The following is a 16,319-nucleotide window of genomic DNA, read 5'->3' as shown; positions in this document are numbered from 1 at the left end:
AACTTCCTCTTAGAAGAAAGTCACAGATACAGAAATAGGGAAGAAACCACAGGTCATTCTAAAAGAAGCTGTCCCACTAAACTAGTAGCAATGTCAATAGCAACCCCTATCTGTAAAAGGGACACAAAGACATGGCTGTGTTTTTAGCAACAGGAAAAGCTGACAACTGGAGCCAAACACAGTATCTGTCATAATGATAAAAAGGACACATGTATCTACTATTCACTACTAAGGAATAAACTGAAGTAAAACTTTAGATATTAAAAGTATCCAACTAGTCGCAGACTGGCAATAATAGGAATAGTTTTATTTCTATTTTGGTATCTTTATGCCAGTCTGATTTTTTTTTTCTTTTTTAAGTAGGCTCCACACCCAGTGGGGCTTGAACTCATGACCCTGAGACCAAGAGTCACACGCTCCACTGCCTGAGCCAGCCAGGTGCCCCTGCCAGTCTGGTTTTTCATAAGGAAGGGTAAAATGAAAAATTTTGTCTTTAACCAATAGAAGGCATTCTAAGTGGTACATCTAAAATATAATTATTTCACATTAATTTTTCCAGGAGTTAGATATAACTCAGGTGTATTATTTCTCCTGTTCCTTTAAATAGTGATTTACTTAGAGGAAGTGACAATGGCAGCAAAAGCTGAAATTTTCTCTGGGGGAGCAGTAATGGTTGGGGAGGAGAAAGGAGGAGAAGGGAGGAGAGAAGAGCACAGGTGAAGAGAACCAGAGCAGAGCTGAAACCCTAGCACACATATGCTAGAACAGATCTAGCAGACAACCAAAAGCAAAGTCAGAGGCAAATTTTAATACCAGTTCGACCATCAATATAGAAATTGGTTCCTGAAAAATAGGAATACTACCTATCTCCCTAAGTAGTGTATTTTTCAGCCATAAATAGAATTACATTAAAACAAATATCTGAGGTGGGGTACTTTCTTTTTCCTTTCTCCCCACTTTTCAGAGGGCTACCTGGACTTGGGTGCTTTGGACAGAGAAAGGAGTGGAGATGTCCTCAACATGAGGGGATTTTCCCAGGTCTGCTGCAAAAGTTAATGAATTATTTATTATTTTATTCAACAACTATTTACTGAGCGCTTAGAGGTTTTTGTCCCAGGCAGTGGAGTGCAACAAAAACAAAATAATCTCTGCCTTCCTGAAGGCTGGGAGAGTCAGGTGATAGACAAAACAAGTGTGCACCATTCGTGATATTGGAGGAAAAGATGACTCTATGTCGAAATACAATGAGAAAAATTGTTTCTATTCAGTGTTTAGAGAGAAAATTAAGAAAAAAACTCAATATGTTACTTTCACATATTCTAATTAAAAACAATTTCTAACTCTAAAGGTTAGCATTCTGGAGTTGAAAAGACTACAAAAATTATGTAGTTCAAATCAATGTTTTGCTTCAATCAAATTTAATGCCATTAACTTCCAGCTGTATTTTTCACTAGCAGGTTTAACTGGAAATATATTATTTGATTCCTTCCCCTTTCTTAAAGTTTAATAAATTGAGAGAGAGGAGGAGAAAAGGAGGGGGTGAAACAGAGGGGAGGGAGAGAAAAGCATAGGTAGGTAAATAGATAAAAGTTAACAACGGCTCTAGATTATATGCTATGTTTTTGGCATATTACCCAAGTATACTAATTAGATTTACCAAAAGAAGTCCCAATTATTTTGGATTGGAATTAGAACTAAGGCTGGAACTCCCATCAACTAGATTTTATAATAGTTGTTCCTTGGGGATTGGGAAAGGAGAAATGGGTAAAGATTAAAGGTGATAATTTTAGTAAAAATGAACGATTTAAGATCAAAGAGTTAAGAGCCAACTAAACATTTAAAAGTGCATTTTCTTCTTTCTTTTTAAAAGTAAACTCTACACCCAATGTGGGGCTTGAACTCACGACTGACGCCAAGAGTCGCATGTTTTACTAAGCAAGCCAGGCACCCCTGCATTTTTTTTTTTTTTTTAAAAGCAAACTGATTTGAAGTGAAAGTGTATGAGAGCTGAACAAATGAGAGACAGTAACCACCAAACTGGATCCTAATGGAAAAACATAATCAATATCAAGGACAGGAACATTTTAAGAAAGGTACAGAAAAATCAAGAGCACTGAAAAACAGTCTTATTACTACACTGGAGAAGTTTATATTTCCTTCACCCCTTTGGGTAAATTTTTTTTAGTAAATGATGTAGATAAATAGAAGGATACCACACAGACTGCTACAAACAAGTCCTGTGCTAACAGCTGGGGACTTCCTGATTCTCCGGTCTGCTGTGCTTCATGTAACTAGTTAAATTTAAGAAGTCTTCATCTTTCCAGATTCCAGCTCTGAGAATAGGTAAGAAGTAAAGCTTAGTGAACTGATTTTTGGTAGCCTTCTCCTAAGAGACTAATGCAGGTAAATTTTTAATGCCCAGGTTAATTTTTGACATATTCCCAATGTCCTCCGGTTGACTATGGTGGCTTTTAAAAATTGTATTTGTTTTAATCAACAAGTAAACATTTGAAAAAAGAAAGAAACAGGAAATAATATGTGAGAGCCTGAGGTAGCATGCAAGTTATCTGAAAAACTATTAGAAAAAATTAAGATTCATTCACTTTAGCATAAAAATCTCATTTGTTTACCATGTGCAGATAAACAGAACTAATCTTATAGAAATGTCTATAAAGAACAGTTAATTTCCTATCCAGGGAGATTTATACTCTGGACAGTATTTATATTTAGGGTAGCTAAACTGAGTGTGGGCCCAATACAGATATAGCTGTTGTCATGACGTCTGTCTGGGGGAAGTCACGGAAGGGTGCAGCATATCTACCATATAAATGCCAGGAGTTACACGATATAGGCCCACCTCCCAGTCCACTTTTCAACACTGTTCTTAGGGATGCTGCTCAGTGTGGCCCTGCTCTCTATACTGGTTTAAACAAATCATAAAGGAAAGAGCTTTAAGTTTGAAAAGCATAAATGCTATCACTTTCCTGAGGCAGGCATTTTAACAGGGAAGAATAAGGAGGTGCTATACCACACCAACCAGCAGCCACTCCTCCCCGCATTCCAATGTCTGCCTTGGAGACAGGGCTCCTCCTGGTTGGAGCTTCCACCCACAGGGACTTAATACAAACATTCCACTCTGCTCAGAGACCTCTATCCATACTGTGTATGTTTACTTTTTAAAACAGAAGTTTTCCATATTTGGAATGCCTGGGGTATCCAAAGCTGGTAATGACTGCAATTGTAGGACTGTCAAAGGAAACAAATGAAGAAAACAAAAAACAAAAAACACAGCAAGAAACAGGCATCCAGTAGATAAATACATATACCCTGGGCCCTCTGAACTGAAGCTAATCAGTTCCAAAGTTTCACTTGTGATTTCCTTCCAAAGAACCTAGCACAAAAATACTTTGTAAGTTAGTTCTTGAGCTGGGTAGTGAGAGTTGAGGTAACAAGGGAATATGTGTGCCAGAGTAACCCCCATATGGAAAAAAGGGAATAAAAGACTGATAATAGGAGAATTAGAAAAATATTTTACTAGATACAGAAAATAACTGGCTTCTTTTCCCATGTGGAGGGACTACAGGACAAGCTTTATCTGTGTTGGGCCCATACTTAGTTTAGTTACAATAAATATAAACACAGTCCAGAGTAAAATCTCCCTGGATGGGAAATTAACTGTTCTCTATTGACATTTCTATGGGAAAAATCCAGCCTGAGTTTCAAACTTGGGGAGCTCATAAACCAGACCATTTGAAAGTTCTGGTTGCTGTGACATTCTAAACAATCCTTAACAAAAAAGCTGACTTCTCTGTAACAGTACATTCTCTCATTCTTGCAGTACTGCATTTTCTCTCATTTAAAAAATCCTACATATGGATAGATTTTCTTCATTTTAAAAAGAAAAGCTGACCTCCTTCTGTAATTTGACCCAAATTTAATACCAAACAATATAATATACTTGAAATCTCATTTCTTTTTTGACTTTTATCATTCTTCAGTGTCATTACTCCCTCTACAGGTAGAAAATGTAAAATCACCAACTGTGATTCTAACAGGTTGTTGAAGGAAACCAAAAACACAGGTTAAAAGAAAAAAGTTAACTTTTTCCTTGGGCTGGTGTTAATTTAACTAGAAAAAATGTACTCATTGTAACTTTTATAATAAGTAGTAAATTTCCTATTGTCATTCTGGTATCCAAGTAAGCCCATCTAATTTTTAATATAAGGATCATATACCCTCTTTGAAACTTTGAGATTTGCAATTTACATGGGCAAATAAGAATTATGGAATCAACAGGCTCAACCCTTATCTGGCAATCTGTGATGCAGATCAGAGTCACATGAGTAGCAGGTATGGTTTAATATCAAATTTGATATAAAAATGCAGGGAGCAAGAGGACAGTACTTTTTCTTGTAACCGCTACAGCATATAGTATTTGGGAGGTCTAATGTTTAGACACAGTGGCTTATAAACAAATGACAGGTAACAAGATCTAATTTCATCTCCTTCTAACCCAGAATAAGAGCTCAGGCTCGTTCATTTTATTTACCCTTCTCTTTACCCAGAGAATCCCAAATCTAGCAGCACATTACAATCATTTAGGGACTTTAAAAAAATTCATGTGTGGGCCTCATCCAGAAAATAAATCAGAGAGAATCTTTCCCAGTGGACCAGGGTACTGGTAGTTTTTAAAAGCTACTCAACTAAAATGATAAAACTCCCAGAAGAAAACACAGGGAGGAATTTCATGACATTGGATTTGGCAACAATTTTTGACTACGACACCAAAAGTACAGGGAATATCCAGAAAAACAGCCAAGTTGAACTCCATCAAAATTAAAAACTTCGTGCAGCAAAGAACACTGTCAAGATAGTAAAAAGGCAACTCATGGAATGCAGAAAAATATGGGTAAAGCATATACAGATAAGGGATTAATAGCCAGAATATATGTATGTGAATAGATGGTCAACATCATTAGTCATGAGGGAAATGCAAATCAAAACTACAATGAGATACCATTTCATACCCATTAGGTATTATTACAAATAACAAACAAAAAAACAAATGTTATCGAGAATGTGGAGAAACCGCAACTCTTAAAGAACTGCTGGTAGATGGGGCGCCTGGGTGGCTCAGTGGGTTAAGCCCCTGTCTTCGGCTCAGGTCATGATCCCAGGGCTCTGGGATCAAGTCCTGCATCAGGCTCTCTGCTCAGTGGGGAGCCTGCTTCCCCCCCACTCCCCCTCTCTGTCTACTTCCGATCTCTGTCAAATAAATAAAATCTTTGAAAAAAAGAAAAAAGAACTGTTGGTAGAAATGTAAAATGGTTCAGCTGCCATGGAGAACTGTATGGTGGATCCTCAAGAAACTAAGCAGAATTACTCTATGATTCAGCAGTTTTGCTTCTGGCTATATACCAGAAAGAACTGAAAGCAGGAATAGATACTATGCACCCATAGCAGCATTATTCACATCAGCCAGAGGTGAAAATAACCCAAAAACTCCACAGGTGAATGGAAAAACAAAATGTAGCATATACATACAATACAGTATTATTCAAATAGCTTTAAAAAGGAAGGAAATTCTGACACATGTTGAAACATGGATGAACTTTGAGGATATTATGCTCAGGGAAAAGAGCTAGGTACAAAAGGACAAATACTGTATGATTTTACTTATTTGAGGTTCCTAGAATCATCAAATTCATAGAGACAGTAGAATGGCGGTTTCCAGGTAATGGGGAGTCAGTGTTTAAAAGTAGAGTTTCAGTTTGGGAAGATGAAGAAGTTTTGAGATGGATGGTGGGGATGGTTGCACAACAGTGTGAATGTATATAATACCACTAAACTGTATGTTTACAAATAGTTTATGGTTTAAGTTTTGCTACGTGTATCTTACCACAATAAAAAGCCACTCAGGCAATTCCAATTAGCAGCCAGAGCTGAGAGCCAGTGTTCCAAAGACCAAGGAAATAAGCCAAGACTGGGAAAGGGGGACAAACTGACATAAGAATATGCCCTTTCAAGTGAGTATATGTTTCTGATAAGAGAAAGAGAAAAATATATGATCTGGGAAGTGTGTTTATAAATTAAATTCTATCATTTCACAAATATAAAACCTTCTATTCTATCCTCTAGAGAAAAATGTCATCTTTCCATACTGGCCCTCAAAGTGTTAGCAACATTTACATTCTTCTCACAAAAACTTTGTAATAGGATCTTCAAAGTTACATACATAGGACTTTATTGAGAGTTTATAGGCTAGAGGTACTGGTGTTAAGTGCTATACCCACATACTCATTTATGCCTCATAATCGTCACCAAACAGCTAGTAAGTGGCAGGGCTAAGACTAAACTAGGTCTGTTTGATTTTTAATCTCTCTTTCTCTGTCTGGTTTTGAGCCCATTAACTGAACATTATCCATATATGCTCACTTCCATGTCAATGGTGCTCTTGCCACCTTCTCCTCAACTCCTACAATCAAAGCTTCTTTAAAGTCCAATTTATACCTTAGATCATCAGAACCTTTCTTGAAGTCATCCAACAAGATAGCCAGAGCATTTAATCTCCATCTTTTTAATGAGAAGGTTGCATTATTTATGTCCCCATGACCAAAGCCCTAAGAAGATGCTGAACTAGCATGAATACTGGCTACTGCAAGCCCTAAAGAATCTTCTGGAGACCCAAGATTGTCTGAATGTGTGTGTGTGTGTGTGTGTAGGATGGAGGGGAGTGCCTCTTGCTTATGGCAGGAGGAAAGTGCTTGTGCTTGTGAGAAGCTAAGATGGGAAGAAAGAAAACAAGAACTTAGAAATTCTGCTCTCAGGGTGCCTGAGTGTCTCAGCTGATCAAGCAGCTAACTCTTGATTTCAGCTCAGGGTCGTGAGATTGAGCCCCCACATCAGGCTCTGCACTCATAGAGGAGTCTGCTTGAGATTCTTTCTCTCTCTCTCCCTCTGCCCCCCTCCCTTGTGTTTTTTTTTCTCTCTCTCTAAATTGAAAAAAAAAAAAAATTAAAAGAAATTCTGCTCTTGCTGCTCCCTCCCAATCACCCTGCATTTGGTATATCACTTAGAGAAACTGGGAACTCTGGTCTATGTTCAGGAGTAAAGTGAGGACAGTCTGAAAAGAAATCCTGCTGTGAAGAGCTGAGAACAGGTGGGAACTAATCCCACTATCTCACTCTTCCTTCTCCATACCAGTGAGGTGAGGAATGACAGTAGAAGATTGAAGAATACAACCTTTAAATCTGTTTCTGTCCAGATCCTCCTCAAAGGTGAGGAGCTGTGTCCTGAGATGGTGTTTGGTGATAACTGCAGTCTTGTGGTGCCTGAGTTGGCAAACCCATAGCCTACCCACTTTCATCCCTTGAGGTTATCACTGGGGCTAACACAAACTTCAGCAGTGATTGTCAACCCAGGCTACACATTAAGATGATCTGGCATTTAGACAGTTACAGTTTTTCCAAAGGTCCCCAGGGACCCTAAAGTACAGCCTATCTCCTGCATTACTTGAGAACAGCCAATACATAGTAAGACAAGATATTGAGGACCACAAGTATTTCATGGAAGAAAAACAAAATGAATTCTAAATTATATGAAATACAGAAAGGGTAGACCAGATTAGGAATTTAAACTTCTTAAAATAACAGTAAGAGATATTATTATTAGAGTGTAAAAGAAAACAAAAAACAGTGCAGAAATATTAAGTATAAAGAATGTAATAGTTGAACTAAAAAACAATAGGTGAGATAGATAAAAGAACACATATACCTGAGGAATGAGCTAGTTGGAAGACCCGATCTCCCAGAAGAAAAAGGAAGAGAAAAAACACCAGGAAATATAAATTTGAAAGACTAATGTCCACATAAGTGATACTCCAGAAAAAGGAACAAAGGTGGTGAAAAATTTAGTTGAATAAATAATGGGAGATAATTTCTTCAGAACAAGATGAAAGAGGTCAGAAAGACAGGGTCGGCTCTCAGTATCAAATAGGAGAGAAAGGAAAACCTCAGAGCTAGTAACAACACTACAGTAAAATTTAAAATATAAAAAGACCAACATTTTCAACAGAATGCTTATCATACATATGATAATATGTTAAGTGTTATCATAGATATGATAGCAGTAACTGTTTACAGAAAGCAAATCAACAAAAACATGAAGTAAAGACATCAAATGTTTATGAGGCAGTTACGTCAAGTCCAATTCTATAAGAGAAAATATTACATTATTAAATAAGTGTTTACAGGAAGAATGGAATAAGGACATTAAACTCTTCAACTACTAGCCAAGTGTCCTATATTCCAAGACCACAGTTAAAATTGCTTCTGGCCAAATTAAGGTTTCATCTGTCTGTATATTTCTATTTAGGCTCCTCTTTTGAGGAATACCTAAAACCTCTACTCTCAAGGTAGGTCTCAATAAAGACAGATCTTGGCTAGTTTGGGATGTGCATTTGAAACACAACACATTCAGTTATCCTTTCAGAACATATAATTAAAAGCCCAGAGGGTTCTCTCTCTCTCTCTCTCTCTCTCTCTCTCTCTCTCTATATATATATATGTCCTCCTGCAGCTGTGGAGATGAAGTGGATGAAACGGGCATGGATTTAACTGCCAAACACCTCCAGTTTTCTAATAATAGTAAAAAACCCAGAGACTTCTCATAAATATGTTCTCAAAGGAAGGTCCTGTTATCTTTTTTCTGCCCATTTTTTTGTAAGTTATGCCAGAGGATCATAGAAATTTCTTAGTAGTGGCTTACCTGGTCAATATCAGCATTTCTTGGAAGAAAATAAACAATATTATTAGTTATCTTCTGGGAAAGCCTGAAGATTTCAAAGGTGAATAATAGTTAAGGAATGGTAACAAAAGCAGCAGTTAATTTCTAATCACAAATATGTTATGTCATAACTCAAATGTATTTTGATATGTAACTATGAGACACACATTTATATTCTCTAATGAAACCTAAGAGAATTAAGTAGCAGATTTGTAATTCAGATGGGTCAGAGATTAGAAGTTAAGCCTATTCATTCAATTACCCATGTGGAAAGCAGCCAAGAGTCAGAAATACACTTTCTCTTTCTGCCATTTCCTAATTATTATGAAAATATAATAGGAAAGCATAATACCACCTCTTTCCAGTAAAGAATAAAGACAAGTAAATCTGGTCATTGTGGCTTACATTCTAAATTTTAAATAGCATTTTAGAAACATGCTTCCTGTTAGGGTGATTCCTTTGGGTAGGAGAGATAAAGAAAAGGACAAATAAATGTTATTTTTTATGAGAGGGTTCCCTTCAGTATCTTGGAAGACTGACAGGGAACATTTGAAGATGCAAAGAGAATAAGCACAAGCCAATGTAAGTTGAAGAAAAGTTAAGAGATGGTTACCCAGAGTCTAGGGACAGGTCTTGAGGAAAGTCCCAATTTCCAAGACAATAATTTCAAGCAATTAGTATTTTCCAGTTGTTTTATAATGAAAAAACTGGATAGTGCCCTAAGGAAATATGTCTTCACATTGGCCATTCCTCTTGGAAGTAAACCACCACTTAATTTTTACATACTGGCTTTTTATGCAAAATAAACTGGAATCTATCAAGTGCCATTAGTATTTCCCCACTTCACTCATGTCTCTTTCTGAAACACACATACACACACTCACTCATATGCACACCTTTCTCTCCACAACCACTGTCTGAGTAAACGCTCAGCCTTCCAAAGGATATCCATCAGGAGACATCATGGTCCTAATGTCAAAGGTCTCCGCAGTAGCGTAATCTGGTCCTCCCCAAGGAGGGCTAAGAAACACAACATCAGCCTTTAAATGTGAAGCCAGCAAGAGGAAATCTCCACAGATGAACTCTATCTTGTCTGCTATTCCATAAACTTCTGCATTATTGCGAGCAAGATCAATCTTCACAGGATCAATATCAATGGCAATCACTAAAAGTGGGAAAAGAAGAGTCAAATGACACTGATCTATAGAAAAGTTCATCTTCTGAGCAGTCTGATTTTTTCTCAGTATAAGAACTAAGAACTTTTTTTAAAGACTAAGAGAATCTGGCACATGTATCAGAGATAAAGAACTTAATTAAAAATTTTAATCTAAGTTAGAAGGATTCACTTGTGTAGCACTAAGAAAATTTGACCGAAGGACCTGGCTTTCAAAGTTGTCACTCAGTCAGGTTTTCTAAAGCAAGTAGTGATAGCTGCCACACCGTATCTTCTGAGAGGTAAACACGTGCTTCGCACTGTGCTCTGAACAGCCTGAGCAGCACACACTTGGAAAGATCACTGACTGCATGTCAAGCCTCTAACACTAGGATTTCAGAAATGACTAATTTCCTAAAATGAAACAAAGCTTCCAAAGAAGGACAAATTTGAAAACTTCTACAGAAAAGCAAATTAAAACACATTTTGACAAACCCATAGAGCTAGTTTATGAAGAAGAAACGTAAAAACATCTGCTGATAATGTTTAATGAGACATCTTAGGAGGAGGGAACAGACAACACTGTTTTCATTGGATGGGCTTTCATTTAAATTTATTGCAATTTCATAATTAGCAATGCAAACATAAATTATTTTTAGCTCACTCCTATCTGGCAGTCAATAACTCAAGTGCACCTGTACGTGCACCAGTGTGCTGGTGGCAATATTTCATATTTGGAAAGGCTAAGTGGGACCCTGATGCATACAACATGGTTGTCATGGAAACATAGTTTTCTAGAAAATGCCGGTTTCAAAATTTGTTAACACTTTTGGGAAGTAATGCACTAAATAAATCGCTTGAACAATGAATATAAGCTCCAATTACATGCTGAAATCATGCATTTACAATGCTATATTTTCTGTTCTAAATAAACTACCATTCCTAAGAGAAAAGACGAAAATATTCTTTTCAGCTGTTAAATCTGTTCCATTTGTAGTATAGAGACAGATGGGAAGATATGCTGACAACACCAAAACTCAATGGGAAAAATGATTTTCAACATCAAATACATTCAGTCAATCCTCATGTTTCCATCTACATTTGTCCTAGAGGCTGCTTTGGTTTTAGGCCTAACAGAATGGAAGCACTCATTCTATCATGTAAAGGAAATGCTGGCAAATGTTGAATGACATTATACAGAACTGTACTGTCCAGGAAATGGTAGTCACTAGCCATACGTGGTTATTACCTTTAACCTGATTAAAATGACAGAAAGAATTTAGATCCTCAGTCACACTGCCACATTCTTTTAAGATTTATTTATTTATTTGAGAGAGAGAGAATACATGCATGCATTCGGAAACTGGGGGAGGGGCAGTGGGGAGAAGGAGAGAAAATTATCAAGGAAATTCTCCCCTGAGTGCTGAGCCTGACACAGGGCTCCACCCCAGGACCCTGAGGTCATGGCCTGAGCTGAAATCAAGAGTCAGCTGCTTAACCCACTGAGCTACCCAGACACCCCCACACTGTCACATTTCAAATGACCAACAGCCACATGTGGCTAGTGGCTATGATACTAGACAGTGCAGATACACAACATTTCCATTATCACAGAAAATTCTATTGGATAGCAGTAATACTGAAGTATATAGAAAGGGAAAAAAATCTTTAACATCAAAATGCAAAACTTTGTGGATTCTCTAACCATTTAGTTGAATACATGCCTAGACAACAATTGGGTCTGGGAAATCATAGGAGAAGTACCCTTCCTTTAGCTTGGGACCCACATCAGATATTTTTCTTTACCAAATGTGTACTAAGCTACAGAAAGCTTTGGCAAGAGACCTATACTCATAGAAATACAAATCTACAATACGGATAGTTTCCATAATATTTTGAAAAAATTTCCATATCTGTTTGCCGCTTTACCAGAAGGCAGATATTTTAATTGTCATGCTGTGATACAATGTCAAAATGAAGACAAATTTGAAAATTTTTGAGGAAAAATTATTTTTATGCAATAAACACTGATCTAACAGAGCTGGAAAGTGCAGAGGAGAACTTTAAGAGTAAATAATGAATTCAAGGAAAACAAGAAAATAACTCCTATTCCAGTAAATGTGAAGACAACTTTCATTCAGGCTATTAGAAGACCATGTAGGGTGAGAACTGTCATGCCCTGGAGCATGATTTAATAAGGGTCACAGTTCATCAGCATGGGTCTGGGTCTTCAATGTTAAGTTTTCCTTCACCAGTTTTTAGCTTTTACATTATACTTCCAGACTCATACTTTCCTAGTTAACATTAAAAACTTTAAATATTTTTAAGAGACTTAAATGTTAATTCACTGAAACGGAAGCTACATGTATAATACAAAGATGCTGGGGGGAAAAAGCATCTTCAGAGAACAACTGGTTATCTTTAAAATGTTACATTATACTACACTTTAAAAATAATTTAGAAAGAACAGGGATAACAGAGAAAAAACAGAGTAAAAATCCTACCTTCATGACTCAGCTATGTCCATTTGGGCAGACCTTCCAATTTTACAAAGTTTTTTTTTTTTTTTTTTGCCTTGGGAAATAGCAGACATATAGCCTACTTGACATAGTTCCTGGCACATATATAGTGACACAAGGTTTCTTTTTCATGATTCTGAAGTCAAATGACCAGGAGAATGACCTAATACTTTAAAATTTTTTAATTTTACAATGCACAAACTGAAAGGTATTACAGAGGTTTTCTTAATTGTTAAACGATGTCCAAAGTCATAAAGGTGGCAAAACTGGAACTCCCTAACCACTCATCTTCTAAAGAATGGTTTCCCATTTTAATATTTTTAGTTTTTTATAATACTATAATCTTGGCTTCACCAAGCTGTGTCTGTGTAATCCTGAGCAAGTTATTTCATCTCTTTATTTCCCAGTTTATCTGTGAAATGCAGACAGTAAAAGATACACTTTATAAGAGCGCTGACTAATAAATACATATTAAGCACTTATACCAATATGAGATACAAACTGTATGCTTACTATATGCTAACTATTATTATTTTAAATATTTGGCATTAAATTACTAATTATATAATAAATCTCAGCAAAGACAGGTTAAAGCAAAATGAAACATTTACTGAATAAATTAAAAAGAAATTACTGATCTTCCTTTGATGGCTAATTACCTCTCTTTCCTGTTAACGCAAACTGAATAGTATTTCCTCCAACTCCACAAAATGCATCTACTACAATGTCACACTTGAAAGACTGGCTGACCCGGCCAGCAATGTGTTCAGCAATCTTCTCAGGAGTAACTGAAAACCAGCCCTCTGTGAAGGGAAGAGTATTTCTGTTAAGACGTGTAGTTTCAAGAAGCCAACCCAAGCATAAACATAGCAAACACAGACACACACACACACATTATATATATAACATATATATTATATGTACTTAAGCAAAACTTAGTTTCCCTTTTCCAGAAATTATAAATTACTTAGTTTTTAAAATGTTCCACCAAGCTTGTTATACAAAGGAGCAGTACCATTCCCATTCCCAATTTCCACCAAAGCAACTGCCTCAATTCTTGCCTGATTCTTTTGTAATATACTTCTAATAATTGAATGCAATTTTTAGTTTTTCTTTTGAAGTATTAACTACTGACCTATTATGGAAAATGGAAAGTTAGCTATCCAACTGGCTCACTCCCCAAACTCCACTGAGTTTCCTGATTATTTCATTTCTAATGGGGAAGCAAACTGACCTCCTTTCCTAATAGAATTAACATGTTTTTCGGAAAGCTATTTCTCTGAACAAAAATGATACACCAGTTTTTCTGTTCCCTTTCCTTACCAAAACTTTAAATGGCTCCTCATTGCTGGAAGAATAAACATATAAACTCCCTTTATAGAATTAAAAAGCCTTTATCCAGTCTTATTTCTCCAAACTCCTATACAGTTTCTTCAATATACAACATTTTGTTAATTTACAATTAACAAGTAATTTCTATAAAAAGCTGACAGAACCCAAAATTCTAACCCCAGATCAAGCCTCCTAATTTTGAGTTATTAAGACCAGTGTTTAAGTAGCCCCAATATGAAACTAAGCATCACTTTGTAGAATTGAATTAAGGAAGGTGTTCAAGACATAGCAGGAACACTCTTTCTAGTTCCAGTGTTAATTCATTAAGTGGCATCTTTCTGAACTAGGTATTTTGTCATCAGATGTTCTGCTTAATAATCTATTGATTCCTTTTATTATTTATCCTAAAATATAGTTTAAGTATAGATTAAACCTGAATGTGAAGTTTTAAAAACACATGTATATCCAAATTGAGAGAGACTATAGAAAATAAATGGGTCACTTTCCTTTGGAAAAATGTCAAAGTCATGAAAAACAAAAAGACCGAGGAACTATTCCAGATGAAAGGAAACTAAAGAAACATGAAAACTAAATGCAATACATGATCCTATACTGGAAGGAAAAAAAATTGCCATAAAAGGAAAGGAAATGCTGGCAAGACATAAAAGACATGACCAGGATAACAGATTAAATTAGAGTCTGGACTACAGATGATAATAATTGTAGCCATGTTAAATTTGTAATTTTATCATTGTTACATAAAGTATCCTTATTCTCAGAAAATACACACACACACACACACACACACACACACACACAGTGTTAAGGGGTAGGAGCAACTGGATCAGAAACACACACAGAATGGTAAAGCAAATGTTAAATAGCAAATGTTAAAAATAGCCAAATCTGGGTAAAGGGCATTATCAACAACTTTTTTTTTTTTTTTTAAGATTTTATTTATTTGACATAGAGAGAGAGAGAGATCACAAGTAGAGAGGCAGGCAGAGAGAGAGAGGGGAGGAAGCAGGCTCCCCGCCGAGCAGAGAGCCCGACGCGGGGCTCGATCCCAGGACCCTGAGATCATGACCCGAGCCGAAGGCAGAGGCTTTAACCCACTGAGCCACCCAGGCGCCCCATATCAACAACTTTTTACTATTCCTGCCACTTTTCTGTAAATCTGAGATTATTTCAAAATAGTGTTAAACATTATACACATATTTTACCTCTGTCCAATTTAATCCCATCATCAAAACGGGAGAAGAGCCTGTATCTCTGTGCCCAGTATTTTGCCAGCTCAGGAACAGCAGCTATCTCAGGAGGCAGACCAATTACCTTTTTGTTCTTGTTTTTCTTTTTCTTCTTCTTCTTTTTACTTTCCACTAAAATAAAATAATATAAATACAGATGTTCACTATGAAAAAAGGCAATTATAGATGAATTTATCTAAGAAGTAAGTGTAGCCACGTTCAGTAATTACAATTTGGGAATGTACTGTAGACTATGCAGGCAACGGCCCCCCCAGAAGAAGCGGGAGGGCATACTGCAAATAGCACTGACTTTAGATTACAGCTCTATTTTGCTATTTATAAGCTCCCTGAGCTTGGAACAGTAACCCAGGCTCTCTAAGATCCAATTTTTAATTCCTTGAAAGGAATGAATGAATAGTATTTTACCTACTTACTTCACAGGATTGTTAGGGCATATGTAGAGATACTATATAGGTATAAAAGTTATTATTTCTGTTAGAGAAGACACGGCTTTAATTGGTCAATTATAGAAATCCAAACATTTCTCTTCCTTTTTTTTTTTTAATATTTTATTTATTTATTTGACAGACAGAGATCACAAGTAGGCAGAGAGGCAGGCAGAGAGAGAGAGGGGAGGAAGCAGGCTCCCTGCTGAGCAGAGAACCCGATGTGGGCTCCATCCCAGGACCCTGGGAACGTGACCTGAGCCGAAGGCAGAGGCTTTAACCCACTGAGCCACCCAAGCGCCCCAGAGATTTTGTTTTAAAGAAGGGAAGAGAGGGGTGCCTAGGTGGCTCAGTGGGTTAAAGCCTCTGCCTTCGGCTCAGGTCACGTTCCCAGGGTCCTGGGATGGAGCCCCGCATCGGGCTGTCTGCTCAGCGGGGAGCCTGCTTCCTCCTCTCTCTCTGCCTGCCTCTCTGCCTACTTGTGATCTCTGTCTGTCAAATAAATAAATAAAATCTTAAAAAAAAAATAAAACAAAATCTCCCAAGGACTGATTAAGCAGCCCCTAACTTCCAACTTGGTCAATCCTCTGAATCCAGACATGACCTGAAGGGTTGTGTGGCCTCTGGGAAGTTAAATAAGTCACTGCTTTAATGTTAATAGAAAGGGATCTCATTCATTCCGAGATTGACTTTAGCTTAAACAATTTTTATTAATTTGGTTATTTGGTTTAAGTTCTGAGATTAGAAACAGCAACTTAGAAAGAATGCTGTCACAGCTAAGTATAATGACAAGAATTGATGTTGACAAATAAAATAACTACATTTAAATGATCCTTAA

At 36.8% G+C, this 16,319-nt stretch overlaps 1 protein-coding gene across 5 annotated transcripts in view; it reads right to left on the bottom strand.

Annotated features, from left to right (window-relative positions):
• Positions 1 to 16,319, bottom strand: part of TGS1 (trimethylguanosine synthase 1) — a 38,509-nt gene that overhangs the window by 1,922 nt on the left and 20,268 nt on the right. For 3 of the 5 annotated variants that reach the window (XM_032882566.1, XM_032882567.1, XM_032882571.1), the window contains 4 exons: positions 15,012 to 15,167; positions 13,116 to 13,259; positions 9,733 to 9,949; positions 8,767 to 8,845 (listed from right to left, as the gene is read on the bottom strand). In XM_032882566.1, the coding sequence (XP_032738457.1) occupies positions 8,767 to 8,845; positions 9,733 to 9,949; positions 13,116 to 13,259; positions 15,012 to 15,167 (596 nt within the window). Of the gene's footprint in view, positions 1 to 8,155; positions 8,211 to 8,766; positions 8,846 to 9,732; positions 9,950 to 13,115; positions 13,260 to 15,011; positions 15,168 to 16,319 lie in introns of those variants that run through there. The other 2 variants (XM_032882568.1, XM_032882572.1) reach the window with 2 other exon arrangements.

The sequence above is a fragment of the Lontra canadensis genome, unplaced genomic scaffold (assembly GCF_010015895.1).
Source record: "Lontra canadensis isolate GAN:19392208 unplaced genomic scaffold, GSC_riverotter_1.0 scaffold83, whole genome shotgun sequence".
Lineage (NCBI taxonomy): Eukaryota > Metazoa > Chordata > Mammalia > Carnivora > Mustelidae > Lontra > Lontra canadensis.
This window is presented reverse-complemented; position numbering and strand designations above follow the sequence as displayed.